The sequence below is a fragment of the Rana temporaria genome, chromosome 8, assembly GCF_905171775.1.
Source record: "Rana temporaria chromosome 8, aRanTem1.1, whole genome shotgun sequence".
Lineage (NCBI taxonomy): Eukaryota > Metazoa > Chordata > Amphibia > Anura > Ranidae > Rana > Rana temporaria.
The window spans coordinates 134,898,290-134,921,876 of record NC_053496.1 but is presented as its reverse complement, the minus strand read 5'-3'; the positions used below and the strand labels follow the sequence as shown (position 1 = coordinate 134,921,876).

General features: G+C 43.0%; 1 protein-coding gene across 2 annotated transcripts in view; it reads right to left on the bottom strand.

Annotated features, from left to right (window-relative positions):
- Window positions 1-23,587, bottom strand: part of CDHR1 (cadherin related family member 1) — a 226,927-nt gene that overhangs the window by 196,740 nt on the left and 6,600 nt on the right. For both annotated transcript variants that reach the window (XM_040320726.1, XM_040320725.1), the window contains exon 2: window positions 22,948-23,043. In XM_040320726.1, coding sequence (XP_040176660.1) covers window positions 22,948-23,043 — 96 coding nt within the window. The remainder of the gene's footprint in view (window positions 1-22,947; window positions 23,044-23,587) is intronic.

The window sequence follows — 23,587 nt, the reverse complement described above, 5'->3', positions numbered from 1 at the left end:
GTAGGTCCAAGCGTAGTGGGAGAACCCAAGGTCTTCCCACTGCCATCCTTACGATTTCTGCTTATCTGGGTCCCCTGGGCCAAGCCGGGGTGACCAAAATCACTGGCTTTCCTTCCCTCTTGTCCCTCTGAAGGAATCGTGGGAGTAGCGGAACTGGAGGGAATGCATAAATCAGAGAAAAACGATCCCATGAGATTGTCAGGGCATCTGACCCTTGCGCACAGGGATCTCTTGTTCTTGACACCAAGTTGTCCAGCTTGCGTTGAACCTGGAAGCCAACAGGTCCACATCTGGGGTATCCCATTTTTTACATATGATCTGAAATATGTTGGGGAGTAGAGACCATTCTCCTGGACTCAAAAAATCGGCCTGCCAATTTCCTACCCCTGGAATGAAGACCGCAGATAGGCAAGGAACAAAGCCAGCCTATGATGGGAACGGGTGGTACCATGGGTACCAGGCAGCACTTTTAGGGGGGAAGCATACTGATGCCCGCCAGCCCGTTCCGCCAGCTCTGCTACCCAAATAAAATTGATGTCCTTTTTTTCCCACAAATAGAGCTTTCTTTTGGTGATATTTGATCACCTATGCGGTTTTTATTTTTTGTGCTATAAATATATATATTTTTTAACTTTTTGCTATAATAAATATCCCCAAAATTTACAAAAATAAACTATTTTCTTCAGTTTAGGCCAATATGTATTCTTCTACATATTTTTGGTACCAAAAAAAAACAACACAATTAGCGTACATTGATTAGTTTGCGCAAAAGACACTGTGGCCGCTGGCAATTCACAGGCCCCTTTATACTCCTGGATACATGTATAGAGCCCATGGCAGGTCCTTTTATACGCCTATATGCATGTATAGAGCCATGACAGGCCCTCTTTATACATCTATAGAGCCATGACAGGCCCTCCTTTATACATGTATAGAGTCATGTTGGGTCCTCTTTATACATTTATAGAGCCATGGCAGGTCCTCTTTATATTCCTTTACATGTAAAAAGTCTTGACAGGTCCTCTATATACATGTATAGAGCCATGACAGGTCCTCTTTATACTTTTTTATACATGTATAGAACCATGACAGGCCCTCGTTATACTCCTTTATACATGTATAGAGCCATGTCAAATACTCTTTATAGTCCTATATACATTTATAGAGCCATGACAGGTCCTCTTGATATTCCTTTACATGTATAGAGCAATGACAGGTCCTCTTTATACTCCTTTTTACATGTATAGAGCCATGACGGGTCCCCTTTAGTTATCATGATATAAAATAATGAATGTGGAGGCCTTTTGGTTGTCGTGATTTTTTTTCTGGGGGGGGGGGGGGCAGCATTTCATTCTTGGTCCCAGGCAGCACAATGTCTTGGGCCGGCACTGGCAAGGAATATGATTTTCTGCCTAGGCCAGAATGTAATTCACCTCTCTTTGAGCATCCAGACTTCTGGTGCCTCCTTGGTGATTGATATAGGCCATGACTGTAGCATTGTCGGACTGAATCCGAACAGGCCAACCCTGCAGTCTGTAAGAATTGGTGTCACCCTTATTCAGAAAGGGGTACCGCTTATATGTGGATAATTACACGAGCGTGACACTTTTTAGTCACTTGTTTGATCATCAAATTGGCGCATGTGTCACTGTGCGACCTAATCACCAGGGCTTACCCCAGTGGCTTGTAGATTCCCATCTTAGGCTGGGGGAGAGAGCCTGCTCAAGGTGTAATAATTTGCTCGCTGTGAAGTAGAGGGATAATAAGAATGTTTTCGTTCTTTCCTCCCAGACAAAACAGTCCAAATTTGTTTGGTGACTGGTGTTGTGGAGAAACCTCTTTGTGTCCACAAAATAAACTTAACATGGGAGGGGTGGACCTCAACGACCAGTTGTTGGCGCCGTATCTAGTTGCCCATAAGGCCAGATGCTGATACAAAAAAGTGTCTGTATATTTATTTCAATTGGCTTTGCTGAATGCTTTTGTGCTATACAAAGCTTCAGGACGGACTGGATCATTTTCGTAAATTCCAGGGAGATATTGTCCTAGCCCTCCTGTATCCAAGTGGTGCTGCACCTCACCATCCCCAACCAAATGCAGTAAGCCGGCTGCATGAAAGGCATTTTCCGTATGTCCTCCAGAGTACCCCTACCCAACGAGCCCCCTAAAGAAAGCGTAGTGTACACTATTTCACAGACTAGGACACACTTACACAGGGTCTCCCTAGATGCCGTCGCATTTTGAGAGACCCAAACCTGGAACCAAATAGTTGAACTGTTACAGATACAGTTACAAAAAAAAGTGTTAAAAAAAAAGTAAAAAAATAAAAAACACAAAAAAAATATAAAAAAAAAAAAAAAGTTGTTGTTTTATTGTTCTCTCCCTCTCTATTCTCTCTCTATTGTTCTGCTCTTTTTTTACTGTATTCTATTCTGCAATGTTGTATTGTTATCATGCTTGCTTTTCATGTATGTATTTTTTTTATTTTTATACTTTACTGTTTACTGTGTTTTATTGTTAACCTGACTTCAGTGCTGTAGGAGGTGATTTCACCACCACAGTTAAAAAAAAAGAGCATATATGCCAAAGCATGGGGGCAGCAGGGGTGGAGGAACGATTTGCTTCTAATGCGGCGTACATACGGTCGAAATCACGACAGAGGCTTGCCCGTTGAAAAGTCTGACCGTGTGTACACGGCATAACTTTTGCGGGAGGATGCCCTCATGCTTCGGCATATATAAATGGTGCATGTATGCCCATAATTAGAAGTGGGTGGATGAAGGGAGGTATTCTAATGGTGGATTCGTTCAGCCAACAGGCTGCATAAAAAATAATATTACAATATATGCCCAACAAGGACCAGCAACATACTGGTATGTTGCTGGACTTTGAATGGTTATACCAGAATGATGCCTGCGGGTTTAGGTATAATCTTGGTATCATTCTTTTCAGCCAGCGGTCGGCTTTCATTTAAAAGCAATCCTAGTGGCTAATTAGCCTCTAGACTGCTTTTACAAGCAGTGGGATGGAATGCCCCCCCTCCCACCGTCTTCCATGGTTTTCTCTGGCTCTCTTGTCCCAACAGGAAACCTGAGAATGCAGCCGGTGGTTCCGCCAGCTGACCAAAGAGCTGATAAGAGACCAGAATGGCTCCAATGGCCTAAGAAACCGGAAGTTACGAGCATTTCATGACTTACGGTCGATTTTGCTGCATATAAACAGCGCCATTGGGAAATTGGGAAAGCATTTTATCACACCGATCTTGGTGTGGTCAGATGCTTTGAGGGCAGAGGAGAGATCGAGGGTTGGGAAAGCATTTTATCACACCGATCTTGGTGTGGTCAGATGCTTTGAGGGCAGAGGAGAGATCGAGGGTTTAATAGACCCCATTTTTTTCAAAAAAAGAGTACATGTCACTACCTATTGCTATCATAGGGGATATTTACATTCCCTGAGATAATAAAAACCTCTCGAGGTTTCATTCACAAATCCTCCTGCTGGTGATGTTTTTTTTTTGTGAAGAAGAAGAGTGGTGAACTGAGACCTTGCATTGACTATAGGGGTCGCAATCGTCTCACCATTAAGAATGCTTATCCGATTCCGTTAATTACGGAAATTATTTGACCGTCTCAAGGCAGCAACGGTTTTCATGAAGCTTGATTTGAGAGGGGCATACAATCTTGTGAGGATTAAGGAGGGCGACGAGTGGAAAACTGCCTTTAATACCACAACAGGTCATTATTAGAGATGGCCTGCCGGTTCGCCCGGCGGTCGTTTCGCGGCGAACTTTGCGTGTTCGCAGTCCGCCAAACCGGTCCGCAATGTTACATGGGTAAGAACTTTGAACTATGACACATCCATCAGGTGGTGCAGGACAGCCAATTGAGACATTTGAGCTGTATGCCCCTGTCTTTGCTGTGATGTGTGGTGTTTGATAACTTTTATCAGTAAAAGGCAACCGAGAAGGTTTTTCCAGAGTGCGGCTGTGCAAACATTTCTTTCTACAATTGAGACATTTGAGCACATGGACATACCCCCTACCTTACAAATAGACCTGATCTGGCGGCCATCTTACATTCTGCTTTTTGTCAGTGTAGGAAGAGGTTGGTGTTTGGAGCAGGGACAGGCTGTATTCAATCAAATATCTATCTAAAAGATCCACAAAAGTCCTTTTAAGGACTGGTATAGGTGTGCTACTTGCTGTGCAGTACATAGTTGTGTAATACATTCATATACTTTTTCTCAGTGTAGGGACAGTTTGCTGTTTCGAGCAGGGACAGACTGTAGTGGCACAAATCGTTACCTAACAGGTCCACAAAAGTCCTTTCAAGCACTGGTATAGGTGTACTACTTGCTCTGCAGTACATAGGTGTGTAATACATTCATATACTTTTTCTCAGTGTAGGGACAGTTTGCTGTTTCGAGCAGGGACAGACTATAGTGACACAAATCGTTACCTAAAAGGTCCACAAAAGTGCTTTGGTGCTTGGTATAGGTGTACTACTTTCTCTGCACTATATAGGTGTAATATACACTTATAATATACTTTCAAATATAGAAAGCATATTATAGTGGATTTGTATTGTGCAGCATTGTGACTGGTGGTGTATTTGTTTACTGCTGAATTTTTGCCTCTTACAATGTGTTACCTCTGCTACACACATTAACAAAATTTCCTGAAAAAAAAGTTTCACAACTGGTGCGATAAACCAGTGGCTCCCCAAAACGACAAATTTTGTTATATACCTTCTTCCATATATACTGTGCTTCTCTAGAGACTTTTGTCACAGTGTCATTTAAAAAATGACAGGCAGAGGAAGAGGCAGAGGCAGGCCATTCTGCAGGGGTGGTAGGGGTAGGGCAGGAGCACCAGGCCGGAGCCAAAGTGGGAAGTGGCACAATGTTCGTTCGATTATGTCAAAGGACGCACCAGACTTGGTTGAGTGGCTCGCCACCAACACCACCACCATATACCCTCCACTTGAGTCACAGGAATTATTTTCCGATCAATCAGAAGACATTTTAGATGCGCAGCCAAATCTTGGCATTGGACCAGGAAGAGGAGGTAGCAACAACCGGCACTCAGCAGTCTGACGACAGTACTCAGATCAGGCCAAGGAGGTTGGTGCCCACTGTTGCTGCCTACTCCGAGATCTCTATTGTTAGTGATGGGGAAGGTGACGTCGATGACGTGTCTACAGACATCACATGGGTGCCCACAAGAGAGGAAGAGGAGGGGAGTTCAGAGGGAGAGATGGACCAGCAGATAGGGAGGAGAAGCAGGCCAAACTTACATTGCAGAGGAGGGACAAACCAGACTCCTAATGTATCAGAAGCGAGCCATCAACCATGTACGGTCACATCTGATGCTCCCAGGGCGCCGGCCCATGGCTCCGCAGTGTGGGCTTTTTTTAACGTGTCCGCTGCAGACAATAGTGTTGCCATCTGCCTTTGCAGTCAACGCATAAGTCTCAGTAAGCCCAACACTCACCTAGGGACGACCGCCTTAAGAAGGCACCTGGCCTCCCATTATTGAGCCCAGTGGGAGCAACGCCATCAGAACCCACAAAGCCACACTACCAGGCTCTCACCGTCCAGCCTCTTCTCCTTCTCCTTCCCTTCTATGCTCACAATTGTCCTCCACTTCACCTTCCATCATGCCTTCCTCACGTTTTTCTGCAAAAAGGCAGGCTTCCGTGGCCCAAATGTTCAATCGTAAAAAAACAATGACTCCGGATAACCCTCTTGCCCAACAGTTGACCGCTGGCTTGTCGGAACTGATAGCCCGCCAACTACTGCCATATAAACTGGTGGACTCGGAGGCCTTTCGAAAATTTGTGGCCATTGGAACACCACAATGGAAGGTCCCAGGAAGGAAAACATTTTCACAGAAGGGCATCCCAGAGCTATATGGCCATGTTCAGCGGCAAGTGAATGTATCTTTGGCAAACAGTGTTGGTGCCAAAATATATCTGACCACAGACACATTGGGCCATATTCTCATACATTTCAGGCGGCGGAACGTATGTACATTACGTTACGCCGCCGCAAGTTTAAGTGGCAAGTGCCGGATTCCCAAACCACTTACCTGTGAACTTGCGGCGGCATCGCGTAAAGTCCACCCGTGTAAGCCATCCTAATTCAAATGATCCAGGCAGGGGGCGTGGATCATTTAAATTAGGCGCGCTCCCGCGCCGATCGTAATGCGCATGCTCCGTCGGGTAAATTACCCGACTTGCATTGCGCTAAATGACGTCTCACGGACGTCATTTGTTTTGACTGTAACGTAAATGGCGTCCAGCGCCATTCACGGACGACTTACGTAAACGACGTTCAATTTTGAAATTTCGACGCGGGATCGACGGCCATACTTAACATTGAGTACGCCACCTAGGGGGCATCTTTATCTTTACGCCGCGTATCGCTTACGGAAACGACGTTAAAACACTACGGCGGGCAAGCGTACGTTCGAGAATCGGCGTGAGTAGTCATTTGCATATTCTACGCTGACCGCCACCTAGCGGTCAGCGTAAATATTGCAGCCTAAGATACAACGGCGCAGGCTGGTGTATCTTAGGCATGTTTAAGTGTATCTCAGTTTGAGAATACACTTAAACATAGGAAAGGGACTTACGTAGGCGTATCTGTTGATACGCCTACGTAACTTGTTTAAGAATATGGCCCATTGTCTAGCAAACATGGGCAGGGAAGGTATATAACTTTCACTGCCCACTGGGTGAACCTTCTAACGGCCGTCAAGCATGTAACCCGTGGCACCCATGTAGATTTGGTTTTACCGCCACGGATTGCATGCAGGCCTGCCTCTTCTTCTCCTCTTCCTCCATCCTCCCTCTCCTCCTCGGCTGACTCCTCATTTTCCGATGCTACCGTCTCTTCCGCTGCTCTGCCCAAGATCCCCAGAACCTATTCGACATGCCAGGTGAGACGTTGCCATGCTGTGCTGCGTCTGTTGTGCTTGGAAGATCAAGAGCCACACTGGTCCTGCACTCCTTTCAGCTTTGCATTCACAGGCAGATCAGTGACTATCACCGCTCAATTTGACAGTTGGTAAAGTGGTCTGTGACAACGGTGCCAATCTGCTGTGCACTCTGAAACAGGGCAAAATTACACACGTGCCATGCATGGCACACGTCCTGAACTTGGTTGTGCATCGATTCGTTGCCAAATACCCTGGGCTCCAGGACGTCTTGTGGCAGGCCAGGAAAATCTTGGCCCATTTCAGAAGATCTTACACGGCCATGGCTCGCCTTGCTGACATTCAGCGGCGACACAACCTGCATGACAGATGTCTTATTTGTGACTGCCCCGACGCAATGGAACTCAACATTGTATATGCTTGATAGTTGTTAACTGCACGCTTCTGCTGGAGCAGCCTAACTGTATGAACTCTGCGGCAGGACAGGTTCTGGGAGCTTGGTTTTTTGCACCGAGCTAGTGGCTGCTCATGCGCGACTCATGCAGACTTCTGCGGCCATTTGAGATCACCAAACTGGTCAGTCGCAGCCAGGGCGCCATCAGTGACATCGTACCTTACGCCTTCTTTCTGTAGCGTGCATTGCGTCGTGTCATTAATCAAGCAGTCGAGGAGCAGGAGCATGAAGATGAGGAAGTCGCAATGCTGGTTTAATTCCCAGGGGGGCTACTCCACCTGAGACAAGTCAACAACGGGAGTCTGAAGAGGAGTCAGAGGAGGATGGTGCCGGGGAGGAGGAGGAGGAGCAAGAAGAGCATGCTTTAAACCTTTCTGGGATCCCTGGTGTTGTCCGTGGATGGGGGGAGGAGAACAAGGACGACATTATCCTGGATGATGAGCAGGAGCCAGGCCAGTACAGCGCTTCCAGTTTAGTGCAAATGGTGGCCTTCATGCTCCAGTGTTTTAAGAGGGACCCCCGTATAAAAAGCATAAAGGGCAAAGACCAGTACTGGGTGGCAACGTACTTAGACCCCCGGTACAAACAAAACATGGCGGAAATGTTACCACCATCACAGAGGGCTATCAGAATGCAGCACTTCCAGGCCTTGCTTCGAGAAATGCTGCATTCTGCTTTTGCGTCCGCTGGCAGAGGAATTTCCACTCATGGAGAAAGAGTTTTGGGTACCAAAAATAGGGCGGTTTGAAGATGTCTTGGTCACTAATGATATGGGATCATTCTTTCAGCCGACCCATCAACAGCTGTCCCCCAGATCCAGCATCAGGGAACGCCTAGACCGATAGGTGTCCAACTACATCGGGTTAACGGCCGATGTGGACGCACTGAAAAGTGATGAACCCCTGGACTACTGGGTGGGCAGGCTTGACCTCTAGCCAGAGCTTGCACAATTTTCAATGGAACTGTTGGCTTGCCCCTCATCCAGTGGCATGTCCGAAAGGACATTCAGCGCAGCAGGGGGGGTTGTGATCGATAAACACACTCGCCTAGCTCACAACAGTGTTGACTACCTCACATTTATAAAAATGAATGAAGCATGGATCTCGGAGGAATTCAACACATGTGACCAGTAGACCATGTTTCATTCAAATTCAGGTGAACGCCTGTGGGCTAATTTTTTGGGCCTGTACTGGCCGACGCTTACTTCTGTATCCGGTGAATGCCTAATGTACCACCAGCCACTGAATACAAGGTTGTTTGCTGTCAGGTGAACACCTGTGGCCGTGGGCTAATTTTTGAGGCCTGTAATGGCCGACACTTACTTCTGTATCCGGTGAATGCCTAATGTACCACCAGCCACAGAATACAAAGTTATTTGCTGTCCGGTGAACGCCTGTGGGCTAATTTTTGGGGCATGTAATGGGTGGCACTTACTTCTGTATCTGGTGAATGCCTATTGTACCACCAGCCATGGAATACAAAGTTGTTTGCTGTCAGGTGAACGCCTGTGGCTGTGGGCTAATACTATATGTACTCTGAAAGTACCTGAGCTATATTGCCTCTCATACGCAAATAATACTTGTTACTACAAATACTATATGTACTCTCAAAGTACCTGAGCTATATTGCCTCTCATATGCAATTAATACTTGTTACTACTAATACTATATGTACTCTCAATGTACCTTTAAGAAGTTGCCTATGTCTAAGGAACTGGCTTTCATTTTTGCTTGGGAGATCTTTCACTTACATGGTCTACCCAAGGTCATTGTCTCTGAGAGGGGAAGTCAGTTTGTGTCCCGGTTCTGGCGAGCCTTTTGTGCACAGTTGGGAATTCAGCTTGCCTTTTCCTCTACGTATCACCCGCAGTCTAATGGGGCTGCAGAACGAGCCAATCAGTCCTTGGAGCAATTCCTGCGTTGCTATATTTCTGACCATCACAACAACTGGTCAGACTTCTTACCTTGGGCGGAGTTTGCTCACTATAGCACTCTGAATTCTGCTTCCACATGTTGATGATCCTGCTCGTCAGCTCTGCCTACTTAAAGCCTTCCAGTTCATTTGCTCTTTGCCTTCACCTGTGTTAACATCACAAGAGACTTTCTCCTGTGTTCCTGTTGAAGACCTGCTTGACTGACGTTCCCTCTGGCTAGAGATCCTGCTTGCTGTACTATTACCTTCATCGCTGGCTCTTAAACATTGGCTTGGCCAACTACCCAATCCGGTTACTGAACTCTGGCTATGTTTTGACTACGCTTACTCTGTTTATTTCTATTATTAAACAAGTGTGATTTAACTGTACCTCTGTCTCGGTCTGATTCATGGTTTCTGACAACCCCTAAGTGAAAACGTCTAAATTGGGCCCAATTAGCTATTTTCCCTCACTGGTGTCATTTGACTCATTAGTGTTACTATGTCTCAGGTGTGAATGGGGAGCAGGTGTGTTAAATTTGGTGTTATCGCTCTCAATCTCTCATACTGGTCACTGGAAGTTCAACATGGCACCTCATGGCAAAGAACTCTCTGAGGAGCTGAAAAAGATGGCCAGGCTATTAAAAGGTGGCCAAGACCCTGAAACTGAGCTGCAGCATACAGCGGTTTAACAGGACAGGCTCCACTCAAAACAGGCCTCGCCATGGTCAACCAAAGATGGTCAACCAAAGAAGTTGAGTGCACGTGCTCAGCGCCATATCCAGAGGTTGTCTTTGGGAAATAGACATATGAGTGCTGCCAGCATTGCTGCAGAGGTTAAGGGGTGGGGGGGTCAGCCTGTCAGTGTTCAAACCATACACCGCACACTGCATCAAATTTGTCTGCATGGCTGCCTTTCCAGAAGAAAGCCTCTTCTAAAGATGATGCACAAGAAAGCCTGTAAACAGTTTGCTGAAGAGAAACAGATTAAGGACATGGATTACTAGAACCATGTCCTGTGTCTCATGAGACCAAGATAAACTTATTTGGTTCTGATGGGGGCAAGCGTGTGTGGCGACAACCAGGTCAGCTAAAGAAGCTGAGGGTAAAGGTGATGGACTGGCCAAGCATGTCTCCAGAACTAAATCTATTGAGCATCTGTGGGGAATCCTCAAGGTGGAGGAGTGCGAGGTCTCTAACATCGTGATGTCATCATGGAGGAGTGGAAGAGGACTCCAGTGGCAACCTGTGAAGCTCTGGTGAACTCAATGCACAAGAGGATTAAGGCAGTGCTGGAAAATAATGGTGGCCACACAAAATATTGACACTTTGGACCCAATTTGGACATTTTCACTTAGGGTGTAGTGACTTTTGTTACCAATGTTTTAGACATTAATTGCTGTATTTTTTAGTTATTTTGAGGGGACAAATTTACACTGTTATACAAGCTTTACACTCACTACATTGTAGCAAAGTGTAATTTCTTCAGGGTTGTCACATGTAAAGATAAAATATTTTCCATAATGTGAGGAGTGTACTCACTTTCGAGAGATATTGTATATGCCTAGATCAGGGGTTCTTAACCTGGGGGCCATGGACACCTAAATAGTCCATGGATACGTTTCAGGGGGTTGGTGAGGGTCAGATAAAAAATAACATTTACATTTACTATACAGCCCTCTCCCTTGTCCAAATTTATGAATTCCCATTGAAAGAAATGAAAGAAAATTCGCCCTGCCACTGATATATCGGCAACCGCTAAGTGTCGCTTGACTCTTTCTTGGCTTATGTTTACCGTTTAAATTTGCATTATTATTCTCTGCCCAACTGCCATCTTTTGCCACTCCATTAAAGCACAAAAAAATATGCACAGCAGGTAACCTTTTAATTTTTTGCCCACCCCCCCCCCCCCCCCACATAAAACAAAACAGTGCTTGCTACATAATATATTATTTACATAATTACTATCCCTCAATATAAATTCATGCATAGGACAGAACATAGGATAACATATTTACCCAACACCTTTCCATAACCCCCCACTTTCATAACAAAATAACTTATTTACATCATCAAAACCAACATTATAAAACATATTCTGCAACTATTTCTAGATATATTAACCCCTACTACTCCAATCTGCTTGAATATCTTCCACGCAATTTTTAATGTACATTTTTTAAGGATTCATACTGCCCAATCTGAAAAGAGCAAATCCAACAGTAAAAGCAAAAGTCTTGTAAAGTTGCTTGAGAATCTGGATACAACTAGTAAACTGGTGGTGCACTTCTGTATACTTTTCTTTTCTCAATGAGAACACTTCATGCTTGAGCCTAGGTTCACACTGCTGCGAATTCATGCGCGATTTTACCGCGATTTCGCGGCTGCGATTTTGCCGCGATTTCGGCCGCAAATTAATGTAAATCGCGGCCCGAAATCGCAAAAAGTAGTACAGGAACTACTTTTTGAAATCGCAGATGCGGCGTCGCACTGATTAGGACAGTGCCATTGCCGACAATTGCCGCCGATTTGAGATGCGATTTGACATGTCAAATCGCATCTCAAATCGTTCCAAATCGTACCCAGTGTGAACCAGGGCTGAGACCAATTTCTCCCTGTGCATGCTTTCAGCATCCAACAAGCTGCCACCTATATTCATCAATACATCCTGTGCACATCCACATAAGTAGCAATATACAGTGGGTATAGAAAATACCCCCCCCCCCCCCATTAAAATAATCATATTTTGTTGCTTTGCAGCCTAAAGTGAAGACAAACACCATTTTTTGTTTTATCCAGCTGTATTTACTCAGTGCAACTTATAACATCCAAGTGAAAGATATGACATCAACATGTCAGAAAAAAAGCAAACAGAATCAAAAACAGAATCACTGAGTTGGAAAAAGGATTACCCCCCTCCTAAAAAATTACTTGTAAACGTAATCAGGTGCAGCTAATCACCTTCTCAAAGGCTCACAAAGCCAATTGACTTTCAACTGTGATCAGCTGTGGCCATTTTGATTAGCTCAATAATGAAAAAAGCTTTCCCGGAGCATTTCAGTCCCTGGTAGTGCAACTGAAGCAGACAATCAACTATGAGTGGCAAGGCACTGTCAAAAGATCTCCGGGATAATGTTGTTGACAGGCACAAGTCTGCAGATGGATACAAAAAAAATCCAAGGCTTTACCAATGCCTATAAGCACAATGAAGTCTATTTTACAGATGTGGAAGGTATTTGGTATAATTCCTTGGATTAGGATGTCACTCCAAACTGGATGAAAGAGCCATGAGGAAACTGGTCCGAGAGGCTACCAAGAGGCTTACAGAAACTCTGAAGCAGTTGCAGGAATTTAGAGAGAGTGGTCATTATGTGCATGTAACAATAATAGCACAAATGTGGCTTGTATAGGAGTTTTGCATGAAAAAAGCCACTCCTCAAGAAAGGCCACATGCAGTCAAGACTGAGCTTTGCTAAATGCACCTTGAAGATTTTGAGGCCACATGAAAAAAGGTGTTATGGTCAGATGAGACCAAAATTGTATTATTTGGCCTTAACACTAAACAATATGTCTGGCGGAAATCAAATACAGCTTACCATCCAAAAAACACCATTTCTACAGTAAAGCATGGAGGGGGTAATATCCTGTTATGGGGGTGTTGCTCTGCAGCAGGGACTGGAGCACTTGTCAGGATAGAAGGAAAATACGGATGGGGCAACATACCATCAAATTCTTGAAGAAAATCTGCTGCCCTCTGCCAAAAAGTTATAAATGGGAAGAAGGTTTAATGACCACACACAGTGGTCGAAGGAGAAAAAGATTAATGTCCTTGCATGGCATTGTCAGAGCCCAGACTTAAAACCCATTGAAAATCTGTAGAATGACTTGAAGACCATGCACAGTCCACAAACGCTCACCATTAAATTTAACTGAACTTGAGCAGTTCTGCAAAGAAGAATGGGCAAATATTGCAAAGCCTAGATGTGCAAAGTTAGTAGAGGCATATCCCAACAGAATAAAAGCTGTATCTAAAGCAAAAGGTGGTACAACACAATACGGACACAAGGAGGTGATCCTTTTTCCAACTCAGTGATTCTGTTTTTGAATTCGTTTTATCTGACATGTTGGTGTTATAGCTTTCACTTGGATGTTATAAGTTGAGTAAATACAACTGGATAAAACAAAAACTGTGTCATCTTCGTTTCAGGCTGCAAAACCACAAAATGTGATTATTTTAAAGGTGGGTTTATTCTTTTCTATACCCACTATAGATCCAGCCTGCAATACCCAGGGAGCTGAACATTCACCCCACTCCCAATTATACACCACTGGAGTAGATCTGTAGACAGTGAGAGCCCCACAACAAACAGCCCACTTCAAACCAGGAACCTTAAGGCCTTGTACACACGATAGGTTAACCAGAGGACAACGGTCTGAAGGACCGTTGTCAAAGGTTAACCGATGAAGCTGACTGATGGTCCATCGTGCGTACACACCATCAGTTAAAAAAACGATCGTGTCAGAACGCGGTGACGTAAAACACAACGACGTGCTGAAAAAAACGAAGTTCAATGCTTCCAAGCATGCGTCGACTTGATTCTGAGCATGCGTGGATTTTTAACCGATGGTCGTGCCTACTAACGATCGTTTTTTCCCCATCGGTTAGGAATCCATAGGTTAATTTTAAAGCAAGTTGGCTTTTTTTAACCTATGGTTAAATAACCTATGGGGCCTACACACGATCGGTTTGGACCGATGAAACTGATCCAACAGACCGTTGTCCTCTGGTTAACCTATCGTGTGTACGAGGCCTAAGACTCAATAAAACTGGACCACCAAGCACTGATGTGCAGCGCTTTTTTAATAATCTGGCAGACTAGGAGGAGTAGATTAATTCATCTGAAAATATACATAAGGATGTTATCTAACTCTGTATTCAAGAATTGCATGACCACATTTACCCCTGACAATCCACAAACTAAACTTTGGCCAAAAATGAAGCCATACAAGTTTTAGACAAATCAAGTATGGTAATCTTACCAAAAATAGGCAACTGTAATGAATTCTAGACCTAATACTTAAACCTTGTACACACGACCAGTTTTCCCAGCAGGAAAACTGGCAGGAGAGCTTTTGGCCGGGAATCCCGACCGTGTGTATGCTTCCTAGCAGTTTTCCTGACAGGAAAACTACCAGAAAAAAAAATAGAGAACCTGCTCTCTATTTTCCCGTCATGATTCCCGACAGAGTGTTTCCTGCCGAGGAAAAACAGTCGTCTGTATGCTTACCTGAAGGTGAAATAAACCGTACATGGTTGATAACAATTTGACGCATGCGCAGTAAGCATAGAACGTAATTTAGCCGGTTCGTCGTAGTCTTTGACGTCACTGCGTTCTTGCCATTCAAAAGAACGGCGGGTCTTTTGAGTGGCCATGTGTATACATGGCTTTTCAAGGCAAGCTTGGCAGGAATCCCTTCTGGAAAACTGACAGTTTCAAACTGACGTGATTCCTGGCCGTGTGTACAGGGCTTTAGTCAATATTACTGATGATTTATTAATCCAAATGACAGTAAAGGCAGAAAATTATTAAACAAAAAAATGAAAGCACCACAAAATAAAGAATAATTCAGTGTCTGGATATTCACTCTACTAACTGTGCTGTTCTACATATGATACACTTGTAACAGATTATCAAATCCAGAATTTGCTGTTCTTGGCTTACATATAACATATGCTTTCAAGACTGGACTGGCAAGTACAAAATCACAGTTTGCAGTTGTCAATGTAAACACAAAGATCACAGCTGTATGTTAGCACCCCATATGTTTCCATTTTAAGCCAGAATGTGCAAATATGATCTGTGATAGACGTCAGTGAGCACTGATGGAAAGTGATTAAGCTTTTCATGTAACTAGTAACAGTCAACATTCAAAGCTTTTTAGAATCATAGCTTTTATAACAGGTGAACAAATGCTCAAAGACATCCAGATAAGATATCAGCAATTAGCATATTAAACCACCTCAAAATGCCATTCCTGGTCATTATTGAAAATATCTACAATTTACCCTACATTTGTCAACTTGTCTAAAAATGCTACGAATCTTAAATTTGTGCATTAAAAGATTTTTGAAAATTTTGAGGCCCCATCTTAATACACTTACCTTGGAAAAATAAAACAATGTTTGATCTGTGCTACCACAGCAGCATTTAATTTGTATTGTCATTGTGCATTTGCCAAGTTCCTCTGTCTTCCCTCCTATAGTTAATACAGTCCTTAGATATACACTCCATTCTTCCTCATACTCTATGGCTATTTTCACTTTAACACAGCAGAGGCAGGGCTATCAAAAGGCATTGTCTTCTTACACTTTTTACACGTCCTCGGTACAGCACTTATCTAAAGTTATGCCGCATACACACGATCGTTTTTGATGACCAGAAAAATGCAATTTTTTAACTACTTGCCGACCAGCCGCCGTAGTTATACAGTGGCAGGTCGGCTCGCATGGGCGAGATCGCGTAGCTATACGTCATCTCGGCGGTCAGCCAATAGGGGCGCTCGCTCGCCCCTGATCCTGACGAGCGTGCCCGGCGGGCGCGATCACCGCCGGGCACCCGCGATAGCTCGTTACAGAGCGAAAACCGGGAGCTGTGTGTGTAAACACACAGCTCCCGGTCCTGTCAGGGGGAGAAATTACCTATCGTCTGCTCATACAATGTATGAACAGCGATCTGTCATTTCCCCATGTCAGTCCCACCCCCCCCCTTCAGTTAGAACACACCCAGGGAACATGATTAACCCCTTCCTCGCCCCCTAGTGTTAACCCCTTCCCTGCCAGTGGCATTTTTTAGTAATCAATGCATTTTTATAAGAATGATCGCTATAAAAATGCCAATGGTCCCAAAAATGTGTCAAAAGTGTCCGAAGTGTCCGCCATAATGTCGCAGTACCGATAAAAATCGCTGATCGCTGCCATTACTAGTAAAAAAATAATATTAATAAAAATGCCATAAAACTTTCCCCTATTTTGTAAACGCTATAACTTTTGCGCAAACCAATCAATAAACGCTTATTGCAATTTTTTTTTACAAAAAATATGTAGAAGAATACAATTGTTTTTTATATATTTTTGGGGGATATTAATTATAGCAAAAAGTAAAAAATATTATTTTTTTTCAAAATTGTCGCTCTATTTTTGTTTATAGCGTAAAAACTAAAAACCGCGAAGGTGATCAAATACCACCAAAAGAAATCTTTATTTGTGGGGAAAAAAGGACGCCAATTTTGTTTGGGAGCAACATCGCATGACCGCGCAATTGTCAGTTAAAGCGACGCAGTGCCGAATCACAAAAAGTGGCCCAGTCATTGACCAGCAATATGGTCCGGGTCTGAAGTGGCTAAATTGGTCATTAAAAACGATTGTGTGTAGGCTCCAGAGCATTTTTCTCATCGTGAAAATGGGCATTAAAAATTTAGAACATGCTCTAATTTTTCTCTAAGTTTTTCATGTTGTCGTTTTTCACATCATGAAAAACGGTCGTGTTTAGGCTTTAAAGACGGGGAAAAAACGTGCATGCTCAGAAGCAAGTTATGAGGCGGGAACACTCGGTCTGGTAAAACTAGCGTTTGTAATGGATATAGCACATTCGTCACGCTGTAACAGATCGAAAAGCATGAAGACTGAAAAGCGCGAATCGTCTCTCACAAAACTTTTACTAACACAAAATTAACAATAGCAGCCCAAAGGGTTTGCGCCATCCGAATAGAACTTCCCCTTTATAGTGCCATTGTACGTGTTGTACGTCACCGCGCTTTGCTCAAGCATTTTTTTTTCACGATCGTGTGTGTGCAAGGCAGGCCTGACAAGAATCACGTCGAGAAAAACTTAGTTTTTTCCACGACATTAAAAACGGTCGTGTGTACGCGGCAAAAATCTATGTTGTATTACATTTCTGTGTCTTATTGAAGAATGAATTGGCTTGTGGATTTTGCCAAGTCAGTAAGTGGCTATACTGGGAATCTGCATTTAAAAAAGAACACTATTTTCTAAACAAGTGTTCTATCAAGCTGCTTGACTGCTACATGTTTCCTTTGCACTACTTTCTCTGCACCCACAACAGCACATACATCAAATAGATGGCATAGGCTTTACTGTGTACCACATTTAAGAATTGCTATACCTTTATACTTGTAGTGGATGTTGTCACATAATAGAAGTTAAATATCTAACAACATCTAAACCAAAGCACATTTTTACTACTACTTGACATCATTTTATTTTTGGATATTGTTGTTTGGCAGCAAAAAAAGTGGCAGACTTATTTTTAAACTTGGATCAAAAAAGCAGAAGACTGTCAGTAGCACAGTTTTTCTAGGGTGCTGTGCTGTGGACACCATAGGAATGAGCAGAATTTTTTTGGGTTCACTTTGAGATGGGTTTCCAGAAAATGGTGCCCCTTCTGAAACCCACTGAAGTCAATGGGAGCTGAATATATAAAAAAAATAATGTCTATTTCCTAGGCTTTTAGGCAAGGTATTGGCAAACAAATGGCATGGGGGGCCTGGCACTGCCCTGGGGAAGATGTATCAAAAGTAAAACAATTTTAAACAATTCTATTTGGGGAGCAGCAATTTAATAACCACTTCTCGCCCGCCTGTCCGCAATGCACTGTGGTTAAGTGGCCAGTGTAGACAAAGTGACATGCTCTAGTACGCCGCTGCCTTCTTCCAGGTCTAGGGTGCATGCATACATGCCCCCCCGGCCCGTACCCACTGGGTATGCACACAGCGGGAGCCTGTCAGTGAGTCACAGCTGAAACCTGCTGATCGGCAGTGTACAATCACAGCCCAGAGCTCTGTTTTAATAAACAACACAGAGCTCTGTTAATCATTCAAGCTCAGATTGGTTGAGTCAGTGGTTGTGACATCATCAGCCTGCCTCTCTGACTCCACCAATCAGAGGAAGCTTTGTATTCATTGATAGACTACATTGGCTCGCACCCAGAACACAGTGCGGTATGTTGTATGTAGCTCCAGCTACATACAGTTTATACCACACATCCATTGGCGTCACAGGTTAGTGAGTTTGTCTGGGCAAGTTTGGGCTGTTGTTGGCCAGGGGCATGCTTGGCCGATGACTTCACAAGTGGCATGGCCACCCAGTGACATCAGCAGGTGACCCCACCCCTTTGTTATTTAACTGCTTGCCAACTTTATAACTTACATATACGACAGCAAGGTTGCTCCTGATGAGTGATGGTTCACGAAACGCGTCAAGCATGCTGTGCGGCAACCACATTATTGCTTTTTTAACATCCAGTATTATGTACTATATAATTTTTGTCTTGATTGTTTTATGCTTAATTGCTGTATTGTTGCTGAATCATCTGTTTCAATGTAACGCTTTGATCCTGCTGCAACATAATCACAACTGATGATAGATGTTTTAATACAGTTTATCTTAAAATGTGCATTTACCTTTTGTTTATGGATCAATGTATTCATACATCGGTCACGTTCACTGCACCAATCTTTGGACACACACCTCATTTAAAGTCCCAACTTTTTTCCTATTTTTAGCTGCGTCACAGCGATGGCGACGCGTGTATTTGCACGCCTCATTTAAAGTCCCAAGCCTTTCCTTATAATAATAGGTACGTGATCTGTGCTCCGGGGCAGGGGGGCGCACGTGACCACCGGCCCAGTGGTGCTGTAATTTGATCCAGCATCGATCAGTTTTCATGTCCAGGCCAATGATTTTGAGCTTGGACCTGCTGACCAGTTCTGACAAATTCTAGATCAGCATGTGACTGTATTTACAAAACACAGGCACAGGAAATTACAGTATTTATCGGCGTATAACACGCACAGGGGTATAAAACGCACCCTAACTTTAAGAGGGAAGTTTCAGGAAAAAAATAACTTTCCACAGTCCCCTGCATATAACACACAGGCACAGTTTACCCTCTATTTTCAGGGTAAAAAAAATGAGTGTTATATGCCAATAAATACAGTATGTGATCTTCTCTCCTGGAGCCCTTTTCGGTTCCAATGTGAGAGGAGATCACATCACACAGTGAGTAAAAGCAACAAACAAAAACCTAGTTTAGGCACATTTACTCTCATGATTGCCCCGCCAGTTAACCTTTTCATTGCCCTGTGACAGTATCATTAGCACAGTGTACAGACTTTTTTCTCCTCACTGTATTAGTTTCAGGGGTGACGCCAGATAGCGCTAGCGTCAGTTAGCATCAATCCCAGATAGCGTCAGATTGCCTGCCACATATTCATTGTTACATTTAACCCTTTGATTGCCAGTTGCACACACTCACAAAAAACACCCACTACAAACCACTATTACTAGTATAGTGTCTGAACAGATCAATATCTTTGATCAGATCAGAATTATACTAGCGTCCCCAATAGTATAGTGTCCCCAAAGATTTTGTTTTTTAAAAGAGTACCTGTCACTGCCAATTTCTATCACAGGGGATATTTACATTGGCTGTGATAACAATAAAGGTGGTAAAAAAAACTGAAAAAAATGAAAGGGTCAGTGTAAAAATAAATAAATAAAAGCAAGATAAAAAAAAAAAAAAAAATTTAATTAAAGCACCCCTGATCCCTCGTGCGCAAAGCATCAAGCATCCGTCTTGTGTCATATGTAAATTGCAATTGCACCATGCATGTGAGGTATCACCGCGAATTTCAGATCAAGGGTAGTAATCTAGCACTAGATCTTCTGTGTAAATCTAAAGTGATAACCTTTAAAGGTTTTTAAAGCTTTTAAAAATGTATGTTGTTTGTCGCTGCTGCACAAGCATGCGCAATTTTAAAAGCATGTCATGTTTGGTATCTTTTTACCCGCCGTTAGATTATATTTTATATTTTATCAAACAATTGGGGAATATATTGTGTTTTTGTGCATTAAAATTTAAAAAAGTGTATTTAATTCCCAAAAAATATTGGGTTTGGAAAACTGCTGTGCAAACACTGTGTGACAAAAAAAAAAAAAAAAAACACCCGCCATTTTATTCTTTAGGGCCTCTGCTTTAAAAATATATATAATGTTTGGTGGTTCAAAGTAATTTTCTAGCAAGAAATAAGTGTCAGAAAAAGTTTGGTCTTCAAGTGGTTAGAAAAGAGCGTGATCAATGGTGGTATAACCTTCTAATGCTAGGCATAAAATGACAGGACAGTTCAAACACCCCCCAAATGACCCCTTTTTGCAAAGTAGACACCCCAAGCTATTTGCTGAGAGAGGTTTTTGCCACAAGTTTCTGGAAAATTAAAAAAAAAATTACACAAAGTTGTCACTTAAATGATATACAGTATTTCCCTATTACACTTCCTGACTACCCATAACAGCTTCAGAGGCCCTGAAATGCCAAGATAGCACAAAAACCTCCCAAATGACCCCAATGTATTTTCTAAGAGGCATTGTGAGTATTTTCCAGATGTCAATTGTTTCCATAATTTTTTGGAAAATGAAAAAAAGGAAAATAAAAATGTATTTCTTCTTTGCTTTTTAAAACCTTGTGACAAAAAAATTAGATCTGCAACATACTTATACACATACTTGGGGGGTCCACTTTTCCAAAAGAGGTCATGGGGTGGGGGGGTACTATCCTGGCATTTCAGGGCTTCCAAAACTGTGATAGGTAGTGAGGAAGGGAAATTAGCAATTTATGCCCATTGAAGGCGGTTTTGGCCACCCATACGCGGCTAGGCTCCCAAAAAGTCTCACACATGTGATGTCAGGTTTTGTACTGCCCTGGCATTTTAGCACCTCAAGAAATGTGATATGCAGTCAGAAAGTAAAAGCTGTCTAAATTCTATTATACATACTGTGTATGCCCGAAAATAAGACCTACCCCAAAAACAAGACCTAACGCTATTTTCCAGGAGGGCGGCAATATAAGCCCCACCCCAAAAATAAGCCCTAGTCTGAGGTGTTTGTGTACTCTTATAATCCTCTCTTACAAGCATTTTAACTTTGTTCAAACTGGGGATTAATGACAGGCAGGGGGGGGGGGGGGGGGAGAAAACAGCACATTATATGGTAAGAAATGCCCCAAAAATAAGCCCTACTGGGTCTTTTGTTGCCAAAATTACTATAAGACACATGTTTATTTTCGTGGAAACACAGTACCATAGTTTGTAGACACTAAGGCCCGGATTCACAAAGCACTTACGCCGACGTATCTCGAGCCGCGTAAGTGTAAGTATGCGCAGTCGTATCTATGCGCCGTGCCCATAAACTGATATACGCCTGAAAATAGGCCTTATCCGACCGACGTAACTTTCCTACGCCGGCATATCGTGGGCGCATATTTACGCTGGCCGCAAGTGGCGCTCCCATTGATTTCCTATTCAAATATGGAAATGAGGGAGATACGTCGATTCACGAACGTACTTGTGCCCGGCGCATAATATACGCGGTTTGCGTAAGTCGGGCGTAAAGTTATTCCCCATATATGAGGTGCAACTCATGCTAAGGTATGGACCAGGGAACACAGCCGTCGTATTTTACGTCGTTTACGTAGTACGTGAATAGGGCTGGGCGTAGGTTACATTCACATCGTAGGCAGTGATTCGAAGTATCTTAGGGAGTAGTTCCGACGTGAGTCTGAGCATGCGCACTGGGATGCGGCCACGGGACAGCGCATGCGCCGTTCGTTTTAAGTACTTGTATGGCACTCAGCCCATCAATTGCATGGGGTTACGCCTCATTAGCATGGCTCACGCCCACTTCCACCTACGACAGCTTACGGCGAGGGAACCCAGTGCAGTTTGGGAGGCAAGTGCTTTGTAAATTCGGTGCTTGCCTCTCTGCGCTACGTCGGCGTAGCGTATATTAGATACGCTAAGCCGGCATAAATATGCGCCAATGTATGTGAATCCTGGCCTAAAACTTTTGCGCAAACCAATCAATATACGTTTATTTTTTTTACCAAAGACAATTAAATAAAAGAAGACAGGGATCAGCATGTATTGTATAATAAGTCGCCGGTTAGCGCTCCACCTGCATTCCAGCTGACCGGAAATTACATATCTCAAACACCACCGAATGCCGTTTTTCGTCAGCCTACGTCTGACGTCTTCAGGGGTTGCTTGTAAACATAGGCTAAGCAAACTGTGGCAGAACAGTTTGTACAATTTGCTCGAGGTGTAGGAAGTCATTAAAACAATTTTGACAGTCAATATAGCCAATGTTTATCAGTAGCTAGCTGGTCGCATAACCTTGTCAGCATTGAGTACTTTTGTGCTTTGATTTTCTTTCAAATCAGTACTCTACTTACATAAAATGCAGATCTTTTTTAAAACCTTTTTTTTTTATTTTTTTGCAAAAAGCTGTTTGAATTTGTAAAAATGTATACTTAAAACAATTTTCTGCTAAGCAACAGACAATAATAGAAACCTTTAAAAATTCTAATTGCAGCAGACCTTTGGAAAATCACAGCTTTAGCGTTGCTGTTATGTTCATAAATATTTATGTGTTTCGTGCACGTTAAAGGATATGCTGTTCCTGAGCACTGCACAAAACGATGACAGGCTAACAGATTCACACCCTAGAATGAGCCATTTTCATCCAGTTTTACCTTATGTGATCTGGAATGCAAAAAATAATAACTGCACTGACCTACTGGAGTGTCTTCAGAGAGGCTCAGAAGGGCCATGTTCCCATTGGTGCTTCCAGATCCGTTGTCATAAAAAGAAGGAGCATAATTGGTTTGCACTGCAATACATAAAAATTAACACCAATTTTAACTCTCACACCTACTAGAAAAATAAATTCAAATAAGTACATCTATGGAGCTGTCAGAAGCTAACAAATGCTCAGTTCTTCCAGCACTTTAATCCAAAGAATGCACTTAGAGAAAAAGAATCCTCTAATGCCGCGTACACACGGTCGTTATTTGTGATGAAAAAAAACGTCATTTAAAATGACCGTGTGTGGGGAAAACGCAGTTTTATGTCTTCTGAAATACGAAAAAAAAAATTCGAACATGCATCAATTTTTTATGTCGTTTTTCAAAACGTCGTTTTTTGTGTCATAAAAAATGACCATGTGTAGGCTAAAACAACGTTTTTAAACCCGCACATGCTCAGAAGCAAGTTATGACGCGAGCTTGAATGGAACAGAGTGCCGCCATACGTGCTGAACGTAACCGTGCTTTGCTAGAGCATTTTGAAAAAACGATGGTGTGTAGGCAACGTCGTTTTTTAAAATGAAGTTTGAAAAACATTGTTTTTTTTCATGAGAAAAAATGAAGTTTTTC